The 19,966-nt window shown below is 39.1% G+C and overlaps 1 protein-coding gene across 4 annotated transcripts in view; it reads left to right on the forward strand.

The window, feature by feature from the left end:
• Nucleotides 1–19,966, forward strand: part of meak7 (MTOR associated protein, eak-7 homolog) — a 62,353-nt gene extending 42,387 nt beyond the window's left edge. For 3 of the 4 annotated variants that reach the window (XM_072595935.1, XM_072595937.1, XM_072595936.1), the window contains 4 exons: nucleotides 5,541–5,984; nucleotides 8,184–8,302; nucleotides 16,393–16,572; nucleotides 19,015–19,966. In XM_072595935.1, coding sequence (XP_072452036.1) covers nucleotides 5,541–5,984; nucleotides 8,184–8,302; nucleotides 16,393–16,572; nucleotides 19,015–19,134 — 863 coding nt within the window. In that variant the 3' untranslated portion in view covers nucleotides 19,135–19,966. Of the gene's footprint in view, nucleotides 1–5,540; nucleotides 5,985–8,183; nucleotides 8,303–16,392; nucleotides 16,573–17,094; nucleotides 17,301–19,014 lie in introns of all 4 variants that reach the window. The other variant, XR_011964239.1, reaches the window with a different exon arrangement.

The raw sequence follows: 19,966 nt of genomic DNA on the forward strand, positions 1-19,966 counted from the left end.
CTTTTCTTCTCTTTCTTCTCTTTCTATCTTTCTTTTCTTCTCTTTCTTTCTTTCTTTCTTCTCTTCTTCTTTCTTTCTTTCTTCTCTTTCTCTTTTCTTCTCTTTCTTCTCTTTCATCTCTTTCTTCTCTTTTCTTTCTTCTTTTCTTTCTTTCTTTTCTTTCTTTCTTTCCTTTCTTTCCTTTCTTTCTTTCTTTTCTTTCTTTTCTTTCTTTTCTTTCTTTCTATTCTCTTCTCTTTCTTCTTCTTTCTTCTCTTTCTTTCGTTCTTCTCGTTCTTTCGTTCTTTCTTTCTTTCTTTCGTTCTTTCTTTCCTTCGTTCTTCCTCTCTCTCACACGGACCTTACTATGCGCTTCTTTGTCTGTTCTTTGTTCCTTTAAAACTGCTGCTCTTGTTTTGACTTTGGGGGAAAACAAGTTCCAAACACCTGTTACAGACCAGAAATCTTCCCCGCCCTCCATCTTGGATTGCCCAGAATCCTAATTAAATCATCATAGGCTAAAAAGATCTCAAAGTATTGACATTATGCCATCATTGCCATGCACTGTATACTCATAAATGCAAGATTTAAAAATTAGAATTAGAGTTTATTGTCATGTGTACCAAAGTACATGAATACAGCTAAATGTGTTAAATGTCGCAATTTGATTATCCCTCTTTCCCACCTGCTGTCTGGTTCGGAGTTTGGAGAATCAGAAAGGTTTAGTTGTTTTCGGTTAGCTCAGGATGGCTGGTTTGTGATGTAGGGTCACACCGACAGCATGCGTTCAGTTCCCATATTGGCTAAGATCACCATGAAGATCCTGCCTTCTCAACCACACCCCTTACCTGAGATGTGGTGACCGTCAGATTTAAACTCACACCAGTTGTCTCTCCCTAATCAGGGAGGACACATATGTTCTTTTGAGGCTACGGTCACCTTTGTTAGTCGAGGAACTTTCCAATCTGCCTCTTTTATTAAAAAATAAATCTGAGCCTGGTATATTTATTTAGGTAAGGAAGGGATGGAGTTATGTGTTATGCCACGGGTGGAACTCCTGAGGTAGCAACAGAGCTTGATGAGTGCTGGCTGACCAGAAAGTTAGAATATCTGCTTCTGTTTACTGGGGCCCTGGCCAAGTTTTAATGGTGTATGTCAGGTCCTTTCTGCAAAACACACCTACACAACCTCCATGTCCTTATGTATTCTCCACAGCCACTTACCCAGTGCCAACTATGTGCCATTCAGGAGTCACTTATTTAAAATAGAGATTTTTAAAAAAATATTCAACTTCTGTTCTTCCTGTGCTCTCATGCATGTGTAGATAATGCTGAAAATCCTCATTCATAAAGCCATTCAGAAAAGTTAAATCTCCTCAAGCTGTCAATCTGTTATAAAAGCAAGTAAATATATAGTTATTTGGTAGGATCGCAGGTTTATTATGGTATAGAAAGAGGCCATTCAGCCCATTGCACCTACGCCAGTTCTACTACCTAGTGCCAAGTCTGCTGGTTTTTCCTCATATCCCTGTACCCTGTTGTATCCAAGTAAATGCTCTATTTCCTAGTTTCATTTGATGGTACTTGAGGATTGCTGAAAAAAGACACAGGTTGTTGAAGTGTTTTGTCTTGCTTTCATCGGGACAGTTGTAAGAATACCAATATAAAGAGGGACTGTAATTTTATATTGTATGAGAAGGGAATGCTGATTGTTGGAATTGGACATGGATTAAAAAGCTGGCCTCATGGTGAACACGAAACAACTGTCAATTGTATAAACCCACCTGGTTCACTAATGTCCTTTTAGGGAAGGAAATTTGCAATACCTGGTCTCGCCTATTTGTGACTCCAGATCCACAACAATGTGCTTGATTCTTAATAGCCCTCTGTCTTTTAGGAATTGGCAGTAAATGCTGGTCTAGCCAGTGACGCCCATATCCCATGAACAAATAGTAAAATAGGATTCTGATAGGAATAGGCACAATTTTTCAGATTTCTTATGGCTTTTAGCTGAGCACTTTTCAGGAAGTCATGGCCATGGCCTTCATGAGTTTGTGCGAAATATGAGAAATGAAAATTTGAGAAATTTGAGAGCAGGTGCAATAGCAGCATAAATGGCATTGACCGCTAACTGGATGTTGCCGTTAAAATAAAAAGACATTGTACCTGTTACACAAATGAGTAATGTGGGTATGTGAATTTCAGCAGTGGTGTGATGCTGAGTATATGTTCCTTATGACCCAAAAACTGGTGAATTATATCAAACAAAATATTCCTTCACCTGCCTGTAAAATGGCGAGGTGCTGACCCTAACCAACTAACACATGCTTGTTATATTTAAAGCAGTGTCCAAAATTGTGATTCTGCAATTGGACAGCACCTGCTAAAGTATCTTGAGTGTAATAAGAATTGTGCTGACATTCACTGGAAGCTGCCTATATTAGTACACTATTTGCAAAGAACATGTGTAATCTAATCTAAAATGTGTATGTATTGTGCCTATTTTAACATAAAAGGTGACAGCCATCGTCTGGTTCGTAGGAGCATGAGTAGGCCACTCAGCTCACAAAGCCTACTCTGAACCCCAACATTATCATGGCTCATCCTCTATCTCAATGCTATGTCCTGCTCTCTTCCTATGCCCATTGATACTATTTATCTTGTAGAAGTCTTATGTCTCTTTTTAAAATATATTCAGTGACTGTATTCGGTGGCAGAAATTCTATTGGTTCATTACCCTTTGAGTGAGGAAATTTCTCTTCTTCTTCGTGTGAAAATAACTAATGCATTTGGCTAATTTGGATTTTCAGAAAGGCTTTGATAAAGTCCCACTTTACAAATTATTGTGTAAACGGAAAGTACATGGGTTATAATGGTCTTTTATTGGCATGGACTGAGAATTGAGAATTGCAGGTGTGAAACGGAGGGTAGGTTTGTCAGACATGATTTTCCCCTCTGAAATCCATGGTGTCTCTGTGTATTCTCTAAGTGTCCTTTTCGCATATATTTATAATAAGACCCCAGCACTTTCCCTACCAAAGATTCTTGGCTAACAACTTCTCCTCTGGATTTTCAGACTGGAAAAATCTCTTATTCTGGACTCTCCCTGACTAGGGGAAACATCACCACTAAATATTTCCAAGCCTGTCAAAAGTTTATTTGTTTAAAAGTGAACCATGCTCCTTCTAAACTCCAGTGAATGCAGGCCTAGTCAAGACCCTCTCATATGACTAACCTGCCAAGCCAGGAATCAGTCTGGGCAATCTTGGCAGTACTTCCTCTCTGGCAAGTGTATCCTCTCTTGGGTAAGGAGATGAAAGCTGCACACCATACTCTAGGTATGATCTCACTAAAGCCCTGTAATCTAGCATCTGAACTTTTGCAATGAATTTGCATATAATTTGCCTAACTAACAAGTTGCATGCTTTCTGTCAATGACTGGTTTACCAAGATACCCAGATTGGTTTATATACAAAAACATTCTCAATTTATCACCTGTAACTGTATTATGTACATCTGCCATCCTATTTTTGCTTCACATTTATCCATATTGTATTGCATCTGCCATGTCTTTCCCCACTCACTCAACTTGTCTAAATCACCCAAAAACCTCTTTAGGTCCTTTTCATCATTCACACTCCCATCTAGTTTCATGTTGCTAACAAATTTCTATGTTGTGAATAGCTTGGACCAAACACAGTTGTCTGCCCTATCCTGCTTTTCACTCTGAAAAGACTCATTTATTTCTGCTCTCTGATACATGCTTGCTAACCAATTCTTAAGGCCCTGTCAATAAAGTACCATCAAGCCATGTCCTTTGATTTTGCATAATAACATCTGTGTGGGACCTTATTAAAGTCCTGCTGAAAATCCAAATACACCAATCCATTAGTTTTTCCTCATCTATATCCTAACATCAGTGTATGACATGGTGGTACAGTGGTTAGCACTGCTGCCTCACTGTGCTAGAGACCCGGGTTCAATTCTCACCTTGGGCAACTGTCTGTGTGGCATTTGCACATTCTCCCCGTGTCTGCGTAGGTTTCCCCCGGGTGCTCTAATTTCCTCCCACAGTCCAAAGATGTGCAGGTTAGGTGAATTGGCCATGCTAAATTGCCTGTAGTGTTTGGTGAAGGGGTAAATGTAGGGGAATGGGTCTGGGTGGGTTGCTCTTTGGAGGGTTGGTGTGGACTTGTTGGGCTGAGGGGCCTGTTTCCATACTGTAAGTAACCTAATCTAATCTATGTCATCAAAAAAAAACTCCAGTAGGTCTGTTGACCAGATTTTCCTTTCCTAAATCCATATTGTTTATAAGTGTCCTTTTGTTATATATCTATAGTAAGATTCCAGCATTTTCCCAAGTACTAATTTTTGACTATATTCTTAGTTTTTATTCTCTCCCTCCTTTTTCGAAAAGTGGGGTTATATTTTCCACCCTCCAATTTCTAGGACCTATTGAATTTTGGACGATGATAACTAATGCATCTACTATTACAATGGCTACTTTCTTTACTACCCTGGCATGTAGATTATCAGGCATTGGCGATTTATCAGCTTTTCATCCCATTAATTTGTCCTGTACTTTTTTTAAACTGATACTAATTCCTCCAATTTCTCCTTCCCCAAAAATCCATGCTTCTTTAGCACACCTAGCAAGTAATTTGTGTGTCTTAAAGTAGTTGTTGTTTAATTGTTCGTCCATTTCCTTGTTCTCCATTTTTCCCTTTTTCCTGTTTCAGATTGTATAGGTCCTATATTTGGCTTCATTAATCATTTTCTTTTTACATCGTTATAGAAGCTTTTCTGTTTCTTGCAGGTTTACTCCCACAATCCCCTCCTTAATCAATCTCCTTTGCTGAATTCTAAATTGCTCCCAGTCATCAAGCTTGCTACTTTTTCTAACAATTTCATATGTCTCATCTTTGAATCTAATACTGTTCTTAATGTCTTTTGTTAACTATATTGCCACTTTATCTGTTGTGTGTCCTTTCATCTGAAAAGATTGTATAGTCACTGCAACGCATGTGTTAATTCTTAAATAGTAACCATTGATTATCCACTGTTATACCTTTTCATCCATTGCATTCAGCGCATCCTTCAGACCTTTTGTAGTTTTCTTTGGTCAGATTTAGTGAATGCCTTTACCAATCAGACTCATCCTGACTGGTTTGAAATATAAACAAAGCTGAAAATTAATGGTCAGTCATCATTTAACTGTGCATTCTACATGCAGTATCTCGACTAATCAGAATAAACTTCCTAACCAATCAGCACACAAAAACAGTTCATGATTTTGTATACCACTTGACCTACTCTGTATGTAATGTATTTTTCTGTGCACAGTTACAGTCCCTAATTACTGCACTGAAGTATTTGCTTGAATTGTTTCAGTAGTTTTCATAGCAATAGGAAAGCCTCTGTTAAAACACTTAGTGGGGACCATAGCCAGTTGCCAGACATGATATTAACTTTATTTTTGTTTGTTTGTTAGTAATATCCAGAATGTAAGACCTGCAAAGTGAACCTAGTGCTTTGGTTTGTTTTTCCCGTCTTTATTGATAGATGGACAACATCTGGTGGCAGATGAATTGCAGAATGAAGAATGTGGACAGCATGAACTAAAGGACTGGATGTACACAGTCTCTCTCATTTCTACTTTTCTCCATATATTTGTAGCAATGGGCCTTCGTATTACAAATTCAGAGTCCCAAGGTGAAGTCTTTAGCACAAAACATCTGCTGCCAAAGTGTGTAGGTATAAAATATACTGGGGTGTTTACTATATTTGACATTCCATCAATCATGTACCTCAATGCCTACCTACCTTCAGAACATCAACACAAATGGCAGCTACTGTTCTCCTCTCAGTTCCACGGAGCAAGTTTCACTCGCTTTTGCAGTCTGACTCTACACAAAGGACCGACATTATTGATTGTAAAGGATTCGGATAGTTACGTCTTTGGTGGGTATGCTTCCCACAGCTGGGATGCAAGACCACAGTTCCAAGGTAACGTAGCATTGATGACATGACATTTATCTAAAGCAGATTGTTTTTTGATGCTGAACTTAACTGCAGCTTCTGATCTTGTCCCAGTATTTGCAGTAGGATTACCAACAGTGTGGGACTGCTTGAGCCATCACATTCTAAAGATTTGTTGTATTTTAGTCCCTTAAGTTTCTGCAGGACTTTTTCACACCTGATTTAATTATCTTAAAATCCTCACTCTTTTTAGCCCTTTGGTTACTCTCTAGTTCTGGTGTTTAATTTATGTCTTTGACTAGACAGACAACCCAAAACTGGTTTCATGCCTCTGACATTTCTTTCTCCTTCCTCTACCTCTTCGGAACCAAATGTTTCCTTTAGCTACACTACTTTTTATCTTGTTGTAAAAGCTCATGCTATTTGTTTATCTATTTCTGGGAAGTTTATTCTCAGTTTATTTGTTTCCATTTCCTCTAAACAGTTTGGTTGCCCTTTACTTGCTTCTAAAACTTTTCAAATCATTGGGTTTACTGTTTTTATTTTTGCAACATAAGATATGACTTTTGATCAAATACTATTTTAATCTATCTGTGACTTGCTAAAGAAGTTCTTGTTTAGATTTTTTTGTTAATGGATGTTTCATTTGTGTAACATTTTAATTTGTTCCTTCAAATGTATCACCTTGTTAATTATCATTATACTTGCTAAATTATGTACCTGAGTCCGCCAACTCTCCCCTCACACCTATGTATTTCCCCTTCTGCTCCCACGATTAAGATGTCCCTTATTTTGTTTCATAAGACTTGCTCACCCTATTGAAAGTTGTATTGATAAAGGGGATTTCTGGAACTTTGCCCTCAGGGCACATTTGAAGTTTCACAGTGAAGAGGATGGGGATTAAAAAAAAAGGGAACTCACTTGCTTCCAACTAATGACCTGTTAAGCCCTTGAGCTTGTTAACTGACTTGTGGGGGGAAGTGAGAATGGTATTTTCAATTTGTCAGTTACCAAATCAGAATAGTCTGCAGAAGTGCACAGTCACCATTGGGTTCAATGCAGGCAGGAGTTGGGTAGTTTTGTTTGTGTGATGCTGAAAACTTTTTGAGAGCTGGGGTATCGTGTGCGCATAATTGTGCACTTTAGCTTTCAGTTGGCTTTCTTTTGTGTACTGAAGTCTACAGTCCATGTGAGTTGCTGCCTGCAATTTTTTGCAAGGCAGCGACACGCTCTGCAATGGTTGCCATTGATTTTATTACTTGTATTGTGCTGACAGTTCCTGCCTCCTGGTAATGTTTGATCACACTGATTGGATGTCAGGGGTCACCTTTTGGCCCAATTAGATATTTACATTTGGAGATGGGTTTACAAGAGTGATATGTATGTAGTGTAGGGTAAGGATTCATAATTATCCAGATCCCAAATTGAAATGCAAGTCCATATCTGTAATGTTGCTTAGATTGAAACCACTTACCTTTACTTGTGTCACTAGTTCACCTGTCCATTTTGCAAATGCTTTGCAAGCCTTAAAATGTAGTTTTTCACTTTAGTTTTTATTGTTTGGTTCTTAATCGCTGATACATTATTGATGTTAAAATTCATCTTCCTTCTTACTTTCATTCTGGTTGTTTGTAACGACATTGCTGAATCATTCTATTTCCTTTAACCCTTATCCTTAGATTTCTAGATCTCCACTTGATCCCACCTGCCCTCATCCTCTTTTAATTTAAAACCCAATCCAAAAGTCCTGCATTTCACTAGGACATCAATCCCAACCCAGTTTAAGTGGAATCTATTCTGATGGAACAGCTCCCTCTTTCCCCAGTACTGGTACCAGTGCCCCATGAATTGAAGCACCTTGCTCCCAAACTACTCTTTGACCCATGTACTCAATTCCCTAACTTTCTTGATCCTGTGTGAATTGGCACGTGACTAAGGTAACAAGCCAGAGGTAAGTACCTTTTTTGAAGTTCTGTATTTTAATTTTGTTTTAATAAAAACAATTTGCATCATTCATGTACTGGCTATTTTTAGAATTTTGATGTCTAGAATAGCTGTGTTTTTCTTACATGGCACCAGTGAGTATACTTCAAAAGCAAACCATCAGCCATAAAATATGGAATAGGTTAACCTGAAAATACGATGTGTTTTCTATACCAGTAAGTTATTTATCTTCTTTGAGACATAAAATAATACTTTTTTGTTCTTTTATAACTTTTTTCACAGGGGACAATAAATGTTTTTTGTTTACACTGAGTCCACGATTAGGGATCTATACTTGTACAGGTTACAATGACCATTATATGTATCTAAATCATGGCCAACAGACAATGCCAAATGGACTGGTGAGTATTGAACCATGCTAAACCTTCAGTATAAAACTTTTTCAGTAATAAGTAATGTGTTAGCATGGAGCTGTCTGCATTTTGAGTTCCGTGTCTTGTTGAAGCCTGTTCTCTATTTCAACTTGGCTGTGTGATTACTAGCCTGGGAACTCTTTGGAGGGGGTGAGAAGGGAATATAATTAGGTAAGTTCATCCTTGCGAGAAACTGACTCCCCTGTCACCATCTGACTAATCAGTTTCTGAGTGAGACTGTCCACGGGCAATCTTCTTGACCCATTCCCTTCACCAATGAAGTCAATTAATGGCCACTTAAGGCCTCAACTCCCTGATTATCTACCACTGAAGCTAGCAGTGGCTAGCTTCTCAACTGGGAAGTCTGTGTGACTTGCCTGCTGGCTGGTGGGGGAGAAAAGAAAGAGAGAAGAACAGGGGAAAGGGAAGGAGAGAGGGCTATGTTATGGTCTCCACTTACATCAAACTGGAGACAAAGGGGTGGCCGTAACACCTACCCTCTCTTTCCCCCATCCACCCATGACTTCAACCTTGCAGGAAGAGTAAAGAGAAAGACCCTTCTCTGCTAGATTCCATGAGGATTAGGCTTCAAACAATTGTCCTTAGAACCCAGAAGCTGCCGATCTTCAATTAATGAACTGATTGGTGGCAAAACAATGAGATTTCCCTGCAGCAGGGGTGATGTCTTACTCACCACCTATATGTACTGTCACTTTGGAAAAAAAACTGGGACTATCACACCATTTGTCTTTTGAAAAGCCATTTAGAATGATACTTAATACTTTCATGTCCTTGAGGTCACCTCTTAGCTTACTGTGTCTTGGGCTAAAGCTCTCCAGCCTTCCCAAACAGTTCATCTCTATAGTCTCAGGACTCGAGTTATTTTCTCAGTTCATGTATATTGTTGTAAATATTACCATTAGAATTGCATGCCATATTTTAATGCTCCTAACACTAACCCTTTGGTACTCCACTCAGCACCACTGACTGCTGTTTTGGCCAAACAATTGGGAGTTAAAGTCCTGCTTACCTTAAACTCGTGTTTGGCAGCAACCAGTTTTGCTGTCATTGTTTTTTATTGCTTAGTCAATGTAGCAGCTTTTCTGGGAAGGTGCTCATGTGTGCCAGTGGAAGTGATTGTAAAGTTTGCAAAGGCTGTAAATAATGACCATTTACAAATGAATCTCTGGCCTGTGACACAGTCTAACTAAGTATCAATAAAGATTCTACTGGAAATGAAGCATGTCAACAAAGATGCAATTTAAATTAAAATAAATTTCAACAATTTGACAAATTATTTTTTATAAATTCTGCCGTAAATTTTAAAAAGCAAAGTCAGAGAGAAAACCTGATCTTTGTTCTTCCTTACAGTTTAGAACGGTGTTTGTTTGTGATGGTAGTACACATGCTTCTGCATCACATGGATCTGTGTTCATACCCCAGTAAGGGGAGTGCTGCACTGTCAGAGATGCCATATTTTGGTTGAGACCTTCAACTGAGGCACTGACTCATGTGGGTGTAAAGGATACCACGGCACTATTTTCACTAGATATGCAAATAGGACCTAGTACTTCATAACAACTTCAATCAACCAGCTCTCCATATTCCACTAGTTTTTCTGCATGACCTTCTAGCCAGCGCTGAACTCTCTGGCCCAGAGTGTTTCAACTCAATGTTTAATGACTTGATATAACTGTTAATCTAAACAAGGTACTCTTTTTGCCTTTCCACTTCAAAGAAATCAACATGTAGCCATTGTCACAGTTTTCTTGTGTTTGGCTGTGGAATGAAAGGAACTTTGATTAGATTACATTACATTACAGTGTGGAAACAGGCCCTTCGGCTCAACAAGTCCACACTGACCCGCTGCAGCGCAACCCACCCATACCCCTATATTTACCCTTTACCTAACACTACGGGCAATTTAGCATGGCCAGTTCACCTGACCTGCACATCTTTGGACTGTGGGAGGAACCCGGAGGAAACCCACGCAGACACTGGGAGAATGTACAAACTCCACACAGTCAGTTATTTGAGGCGGAAATTGAATCCGGGTCTCTGGCGCTGTGAGGCAGCAGTGCTAACCACTGTGTCACCGTGCCGCCCACAAAGACTGGATTTGATTGGATGATGACCCACTTTGAGACACACTTCACAACTTTGCACCATCTCTTTACTGCTTCTAGCTGTGCACAAAACACTGGCGTAGCTTTGCAAAATATTGGTTGTACATTGTCCGGTTTCTTGATTTTCAGCATTGTGATGTCTAATTTTACCATATGGTTCTTGCTCAAAGACCACTTTGTGCTGTCTCAGTAATTCCTCAGACAGGTTGATTCCTACTGTATTTAACTCGGTGGTGTCTAACTGCATTTTCATATGTCAAGTTCTTCCAATCGGGGAGACTTTGTTCTCTGCTGCTACCACCAATAGCAAGCAATAGGACACTTCATATTATTCCATTCTAACATTAACTTCACCTACCTTTAGAATATAATTACTAGAATATCTGTTCGGTTTCACACTAGTTCTGCACTCAGAAATGTGACTTAGGGAACTCCATGTATTCTCCTTCTGAAATAACAGATACGGCTACACCTGTATTAAAGCTGCAAGTAAGTTGAGTCCCCAAGATTTGTGTTTGCTGGAATCTATCTTCAACCCTATCACTCTCAAATCCCAAGGTCTGTTTCGTTGCTATCTGATGAAGTACAACACTTGGGTCTCTTTACTTGTGACCATCACTTTTTCTATCCGAATTTACCGTGTGTGTATTTGGGGATTTCCAGACTCCTGAAGTAGACTGAGATCTACCATGACCTCAATGGTGCGTATCATTGACTTGGATCTTTGATACAACCTGGAGCACCACTGTTTTCCCCTATTCCTGCATGCCATCTGCCTCTGAGTGACTTTCTCATGCACATAGTAATTCAACTGGGAGTGGAGGCATTTAGATGGTTGGTAGCTACCATAGCAACGTAGCATCCACATTTCTGACCCTTGGACTGTTAACCTGGATCTCTCTGAAACTCAGGGAGCCTCCACTGCTGGATAAGCAAAAAACAAAAACTCCCTTGTAATCAAGGTTGCGTGACCGCAGGTTGAAACGCGGGTTCGTTGAATTGCATTTCCAGAAGCTGCTACCACGCATGGACCTCAGACATCTGTGCACTGGGAGGAACAATTTGCAGGAATGTAGCTTGTAATTTGAAACTGTCCCTTACTGCAACTGTGACCTCACAACAGAGCTCCTTCCATGACTTGGCCTGGCTGTTTGACAAGCTTGGCCAGATTACAAACTTGTCTTGACGGTAAATTTCTAAGTTTGTGTCAAACCCATAGTGAAGAGAGAGTTTCTTTAACTCAAGAACATAATCTGCAACGGTGTGTTTTGCTAAATGCCTTATTTCACACAGTGTGATTCTCATTTCTACTGGTGCCGTAGCATGCATCAGAACCTCATCAATTTCACAATACTCAGGTTTCTTGATATTTCCTGTTCAAACACTACATCAGAAACATCTGACGTCTCCATGGTGAGGGAACTATCTATTTTATGCATTATCTCCTAATTTATTTGATTTCAGACTAATATATAATCTTTATTTGTAATTGCACAAATCTCTCTTCCTTTGAATTTAATACCTCCATTGACCATTAAAATGCCTTCAACATCGTTACATATTGCGCTGACTCACTGTGTTCCTTAATATGATGTGCAATTGAGAAGCCTTTCACATTGCTCAAAATTCTTCAGAATCAAATTTAGAGATTCTGAAAATTTATAGCAATATTCTTCCAGCCTTAAATGTTCAAAAAAGGATTCTATCCTTGTGGGCGGCACGGTGGCACAGTGGTTAGCACTACTGCCTCACAGCGCCAGAGATCTGGTTCAATTCTCGCCTCAGGCGACTGACTGTGTGGAGTTTGCACATTCTCCCCGTGTCTGCGTGGGTTTCCTCTGGGTGCTCTCGTTTCCTCTCACAGTCCAAAAATGGGCAGGTTAGGTGAATTGTTCATGCTAAATTGCCTGTAGTGTTAGGGGCAGGGGTGGGTTGCGGGTCGGTGTGGACTTGTTGGGCTGAAGGGCCTGTTTTCACACTGTAGGGAATCCATATCTAATCTATCCAATCATCATCGTCACCTTTTTGATATATATTGGTCCGAAAATGGATTCACAGCAGGCAGCTGTTCGTCAACAAATTTTATTTCCACCTCCTCAACACAGAGGGCATTGTAACAAAGGGTCATGTATGCAAAGGCTCTTGGAAACCTTTCATACTTCCTATGTCCTTCTACCCATTTGCGTGGTCCTGTGTAACCCTGTGCCCCTCTATGCATTCAGCATGACCCTCAAACCCCACATCAACATTGTACCTCCTTTCATGATCTGTCCATTCCCCTTTCACCTACCATTCAAGCTCTCAAAGTTCAGGGTAACAAACAAGGCTATATCATCTCAAATTCTATACTACACAATATACTCTGTTCACAAAAATACTCCCTTTCATAAAAACACATTTTGAAGCTCTTGACAGCTTTGACACTTCTTGACTTGTCTTGATAATTCTTCACAGGTTCTTTACAGCTTTACCAGTTCCAACGAGCTTGAGCGCAAAAGGAACAATGGGTAGTTCTTCTATAATGTGATGGTTGTGTTGTGCAATCCCGTGTTATAGAGAATCATACTTTAGATACAGCGCTTAAAATGTTGGCGATGTAATTGTGTTACAACCAATGCATGGTTTAAAAGTTTGCACTTTTGAAACAGTGTCCACAGTTTGTCAATCATATTACAGGGAATTAGCTTTAAAGAAATGTGCTGTATCGCAGAACAACCTGTAATTATCTGAACAGTTAACAATTACTCAGGGTACTTAATCCCTGCTGCCTGACCTGCTGCGCTTTTCCAGCAACATATTTTCAGCTCTGATCTCCAGCATCTGCAGTCCTCACTTTCTTCTCAAAGTACTTAATCCCTCCCCAACATACTGAAGGACCCCTGAATATCGCTCTTGCAGTAAATCTAACTGCATCCCTACCGCACAGGAACTCTACTTCTAATCCTAATGTGGCCGGGGACCATAATCCCAGGCTACTTCAGAACTCAGAAAAAACAGAGAAAATAGACTTAGAATCACAGAATCCCTACAGTGTGGAAACAGGCCCTTTAGCCCAACAAGTCCGAAGAGCAACCCACCCAGACCCATTCCCCCACCCTATATTTACCCCTGACTAAGGAACCTAACATTCAAGAACACAGTAGGCAATTTAGCATAGCCAGTTTACCTAACCTGCACATCTTTGGACTGTGGGAGGAAACCCACACAGGGCACAGGGAGAATGTGCAAACTCCACACAGATAGTTGCCCAAGGCTGGAATTGAACCTAAATCCCTGTGAAGCAGCAGGGATAACCACTGGCCATCTGCCTGAGCTTGACTGCTATACACATTGTGTTCCATGTAGCAGGGCTAACAAAGTAGGATTTAAATTGAGACAACTCATCTGTTAAATAGCCACCTGTCTGTGGGAAATGTGTGTATACTCTGAGCCATTGCTACTCCCACAGAAATGGGAAGTGCCCTGTCTGAGGGTAGGATTTGTGTTTCTTGCAATTTTCACTAGAGAACCTGCCTGATATGGTGCAAACCTGGGTCAAAGTCTGTTTGTTGCACTTGATATGAAAGAAATGGATGAGGCAGTGTTTTGATTGAGAACATTGTCCTGACAAAGGGTTTACTCCTGTGATGTTGGACAATGTGTACTTTGCTTGTCTAGTGTCTCTGGTATTTTCTGTTTCTTGTTATTAACTTATTATTGTAAGTTGAATTCTAAAGTTTAATTGAATTTCCAGATTTGTGTCAGTTGTAGCTCTGGGGATAGCCTCTGAGTCCAAAGGCTGTATTCCTAATCCAAAAACCAGGGTAAAATTTAGGCTGACGCTTTGTGGAAATACTGAGTGATTGCTACATGTTTGGAAATGACACCTTTCAGATGAATTGCTAAACTGAGGCCCTGTTTGCCCTTTGTGGTGGATGTAAGCTATGATTTGAAGGAGAATAAATAAAGTTTCCTGCTGAACTAGCCAACACTTATTCCTCAAACCTCACCTTAAACATACGGCAAAATGAAAACATGGCAGATGTTTCAAATCTGAGATCAAAACACAACGCTGAAGAAACTCAGCTGGTCTTTCAGTATCTGTAGAGAGGGAAACAATGTTAATAGATTCATAGAAATTTACAGTACAGGTGGGGGAAATTTGTACCTGTACCAGCTCTGAAAGAGCTACCCAGCTAGTCCTATCGTCCAGCTCGAAAAGAAATATCATCAATTTTCAGAATAAAATAATGTTTCATGTCCAGCATGACTGTTTGGGAATTGAATAAGATGGAGACGTGATTAGGAGCATGTGGACCAAAAGGAAAGATCAGGGCAAGGTTAGAGGATAAAAGTATCACAGAACAAAAGGCAAAGGCAGTGTTAATGGTCATAGTGAATAAACAGAATTAATGATTTGGGTCCAGTGACCCTTCCTCAGAACTCTTTCAGAAAAATAATTCATTGATATTTCTTTGGTATTTGGTCAGCGGTTCTATTGACAATGAAAAATTTTATGGACACCAAACAAAGTTCCAATCCCTCATGTGGACTAGGATTGAGGGATTGGAATTTTCCTCAATTCCAATCCCTCAATCCAGACTAGGTGTTAATAGTAGGTATAAAGAACAGAATATGGAACAGCTGTTACTGAAAGCAAAAAGAAACAAGATACAACTGCTGAGGTGATAAAGTGGAATATCAGAATGGAGGGAGTTTGGGCCAAAGGGCCTGTCTCCGTGCTGTAGGATTTTATGACACTACAATCTGATTACTCTATTGCTGATTATGGGAACTTGCAGTGTGAAAATTGGCTGTCACATTACCTACCTTACAATTGTGGCTAAAGGTTAATCAGTTAATTGGCAGTGAAGTAGTTTAAGATGCCCTAAGGCCGTGAGAAATGCAACTAAATGAATTTAGGACTTTCTTGTTGTAAAAGGTTTGCTGTCTAAGATGTTATACCTATGCATTGAGGGATTGGAACTTTGTTTGGTGTCCATAAAAGTTTTCATTGGCAATAGAACCGCTGACCAAATACCAAAGAAATATCAATGAGTTATTTTTCTGAAAGAGTTCTGAGGAAGGGTCACAAATCATTAATTCTATTTTCTGTCCACAGATGCTGCCAGACCTACTTAGTCTTTCCAGCAATTTCTGTTTTTGTTTGTTATGCCTGCCACACAGCTCTATTCCTATTTGGAGTAAATTGGAAAGTATCTGAGCAGAGAGATAGTTGCTATATAAATGCAGTATCTCAAATTCAAATGTGTGGTCAGTGTCCACGTCTGTGGCAGATTGGATGTAATGAACTGTTTGTGAGTTAAAACACAATCTAAACAAAAGCTACCAACTAACTTGAAGGTTAAAAAAGCACACAACACTAGGTTATAGTCCAACAGGTTTATTTGGAAGCATTAACTTTCAGAGCGCTGCTCCTTCATCAGGTGGTTGTGGAGTGTAATATCGTAAGACACAAAATTTATAGCAAAAGTTTACAGTGTGATGTAACTGAAATAATATATTGAAAAAGACTAGGATATTTCAAGTCTCTCATCTTTTAGAATGACCATGTTGGTTTCAGTTCTTTCATCTGTAAATTGCAGAACTTTTTTAAGGTTACATTCTCAAGTGAATTTTAACAATTCTAAAAGATGAGAGGCTTAACAAACAATCCAGGTCCTTTTCAATATATAATTTCAGTTACATCACACTGTGAACTTTTTCGATAAATTCTGAGTCTTACGATCTTATACTCCACAACCACCTGATGAAGGAGCATCGCTCCGAAAGCTAGTGCTTCCAATTAAATCTGTTGGACTATAACCTGGTGTTGTGATTTTTAACTTTGTACACCCCAGTCCAATGCCGGCACCTTCAAATCATAACTAACTAGAAACTATACATCTTAAAATATTAAATGTGAAGCAAAGGTGATGATTGTAAAATTGACTTTTTGGATTTCTTATACAGGGTATGGGAGGGCAGCTTTATTACTTTGGATTGTGGATTGATAGCAATTATGGTGAAGGACACAGCAAAGCAAAGCCCAAGTGTACAACATACAATAGTCCACAGTTGTCTGCCCAAGAACATTTCATGATTGACACTTTGGAGGTATGGAGTGTCGGGAATCCACCTGATGACCAACTGGTGAGTTCTAACCCTTGTTCTAAGACAGGAAATCCACATGTTAATGTCTGGTGTCAAATAATATTATTACTGATTTCTTCAGGACTTGCAGTTTTAAAAATGATTAACTCAGCTGGAAAGCAAAAAGATCAACTGAAGCCAGGCAGCTGGTGTTCTAGTGGACATTATTTCAGTCACTTTACGATCCCATTATATAGCAACACCTGTTCAGAATAAATGTCACATCTCCTTGAGGGAACAGAAAATGGAATTGCAAACCTGTCTCCTTCCACGCTGGAAATCTCCCTTAAATCTTTCTACTTCATCTGATTTTCTTTTTATGAACCAGGAAGTACATTGATCAAGAGTCATTAGTTTGTAATGGACTTATTAACTAAGTCATTCACTACTTTGTAGAGCCTTTTAATGTGTGTTTTTACTCTTTCATGATTCAAGGGCATCACTAGTTAGACCAACATTTATTGCCCATGCCTAAATGTCCTGGAGAATGTGGTAATGAGGTTACTTTTTGAACTGTTGCAGCCCATGTTGATGATGGTGCACCTGCAATGCTGTTAGGGAGGGAATTCCAGGATTTTGACCCAGCACCAATAAAGGAATGGTGATATAATTCCAAGTCAGGATGGATGTGGCTGGGAGAAGAACCTGGAACTGGTGGTGATCCCATGCATCTTCTGCTGTAGTCCTTCTGGATTGTGGGTTTGGGAGGTGCTTTATCAGAAACCTTGGTGAGTTGATTCAGTGCATCTTGTCAATCTGACATGTTGCTGCTCAGTGAATTGGTGGTGGGCTCATGAAAGTTGAAGGTGTTAGGTGGGATGCAAAACAAGGAGCTACTTTTTACTGGACAATATTGAGCTTGAGTTGTGTTTTGGAGCTGTACTCATTCAGCCAAGTGCAGTGTATTCTATCACATTTGTGACTTGTGCCAGATCTTCCTGTATTTGGGCACGGATTGCTTCAGTATCTGAGGAGTCACGAACGAGACTTTGAAAATTTAAAAATGAGTCTTTTGGTAATTCACTGACTTTCAAAAACAACCTTTGATGAACATAGCATCCAGTAAGTGAAACAGTCTGATCAGAAGCTGAACAGCAGTTCAGATATTTTAACATGTGTATCTTTAACCACATTCTTAGAACTGAATTGAACCCATACAACAATAAATGAAACAATGAGATTTTGAACTACGTAGGAGTTTGAGTGTTCTATTTGTAATAGTTACTAAGGGGAGCCACTGCAAGTTTTCTTTGTAGAAAATCTATGATGTTTTACCCAATGTCATGAAATAAGTGATTGAAGAATTTAGTCTTTCTTTATGTGCTGGCAAGAAAATCTGACCATTTGTTTTCAGATGCCTTGCTGATAAATGATCAGATGCATGAGCCAGTTACAAATTGATATTTCTTGAACATGTAAGCAATTATGCCATGTGGTTAGATATAGTTAGTTTGATGAACATGCAGCAAAAGTAGGGTCACCAGTGTTGCACGCTTTGCATCGAAGAACATGTGATTAAAGTCACTCACTTTTTTTCTAATATCAACGTTCTGGAGAAGAAATATTGGAGATAGTTGAGAAAAATGCCACCTTCCACCTTTAACAAAATCTTAGGACACACATTCTCTTTTGGTTTGCAGTGCTGTATGAGCAGTTCTGTTTGAGTCATACTTGCAAGGTTTGGGGCAAGTTGCATGGTTCTTCTTAGCAGATACCCTTATTACAGCACTCTATCCATCACCATCCCTCACTTTAGATTTCTAATATTTAATAATAATCTCATTCTTTACTACTTAAATTATCACTAATTATGCAAATAATTGGTAGTCATTACTTCACATCAGGGCAAGGTTGGGAATACCTTTACTCTCCACATGGACTTGCGAGTTTTAAATCAACATAAATGAAACATAGCAGCAGCCGTCAAAATGTACCTCGGGACATTCTGCAGAGTTATCTGAATAGTGATGAGTTTTGATTTTTTTGATTGAAAGTAAATTGAGATTATTTTTCTGTTTAAAAAGAACACTGCGAAAAATGCAAGACAAAGATGTAATTTCAGTTTAATTAAATGTTTTGGTTTATTGGGAAACATGGCTGCTTTTTTTTATCCAATGTTGCTAATTGAAGAGGGGTTGGTTGTATCAAGTACACCCCATCATTTAGTATTGGAGTAATAGCTTATTTAAAAGCACTTCAAACCATTTCAAAGGGAAAGCTGATGCACGTTTCAGCTGCCTCACGTGCAGATAAAAATCTTGCAGTGTTCCTCTGATAACTGTTGCACTGTCTTCTAATTTTAAATAAAGATCTCTAATATAAAGAAAGTTCGAGCTATGGTATACTAGACACACAGGAGGCTCAATGTTAACCAAGAGTAAAGTGGCCATCAGCTCTTACACTTGAATTAAAATTCTACAATGTTGTGCTTTTTACTTTCAGCCTCAGCCCAAGAGTGTACTAGATTCGGAACCTGAAGCACAGGCTTTGCTGCATATGATTGGAAAAATAAGAATGAGTGATGGATTACGAGATCCAAGTGAGGATGATGGAGAGGAATGAAGTACTCCCTGAACATGAAAGCACAGAATAAATGGCACAATGTACAATAGCCTTTAAATATCACCATAATTCCTTACAAAAAAAGGGGGACACATTTGAATTGTTCAAGTCTCTGGTATTTGGAGGAAGCCTTAACTAATAAGCAGATGAGGGCAGAATTCCCTGTTGCTTGAAATGGAATAGTAATTAAGCATATGTATCACATTTAAAGATTTGCCCACTATAAATACAAGGGTGCATGAACAACAAAACCTCGTCAACTGATTCCCAGGCTGGTTTTTATGGCTGGAAAGAACAATGAGAAGGCTAATTCCTCAGACACTATAACTACAGAATTATTGTGTTAAGAAGAGAAAATGGAGGTAAGATTCACTTTTTGTTGTAAAGAAGGGAATTTTACTGACTTTAATGCATCTAGCCCTGCACCTTCACCCATTATCAAGCACTGAGCAGTTTCTAATTTAGGTTTATGTAAAAAACAACTGTCTTAGTTAAATCTGTTAAGCATGCTGTATCAGTTGAAGACAGAAATGAGTCAATACCAAACTGATGCTCACCTCAGATATAGGGTATGGTATAAGTGAATTATTATAAGAACGGATACTTTTTCTGATCATAATCTGGATTGTTACATAGATTTAAATGTCATCAGTTTATCACTGATTTATGCAGCACAACTGCAAAAGTTTGTACTACTTAACACTGCTGCAGAATGATTGTATTTTTCAAAGTATATACATTTTCCTACAATAGTGAGTTTGTTACGAATAAATTTGCGGTGCTTCAATCTGTGTTCACTACAAATTTTTCAATAAAATTTTCCATGTTTAAA

Source organism: Chiloscyllium punctatum, chromosome 26, assembly GCF_047496795.1.
Source record: "Chiloscyllium punctatum isolate Juve2018m chromosome 26, sChiPun1.3, whole genome shotgun sequence".
In the NCBI taxonomy this organism is placed as follows: Eukaryota; Metazoa; Chordata; class Chondrichthyes; order Orectolobiformes; family Hemiscylliidae; genus Chiloscyllium; species Chiloscyllium punctatum.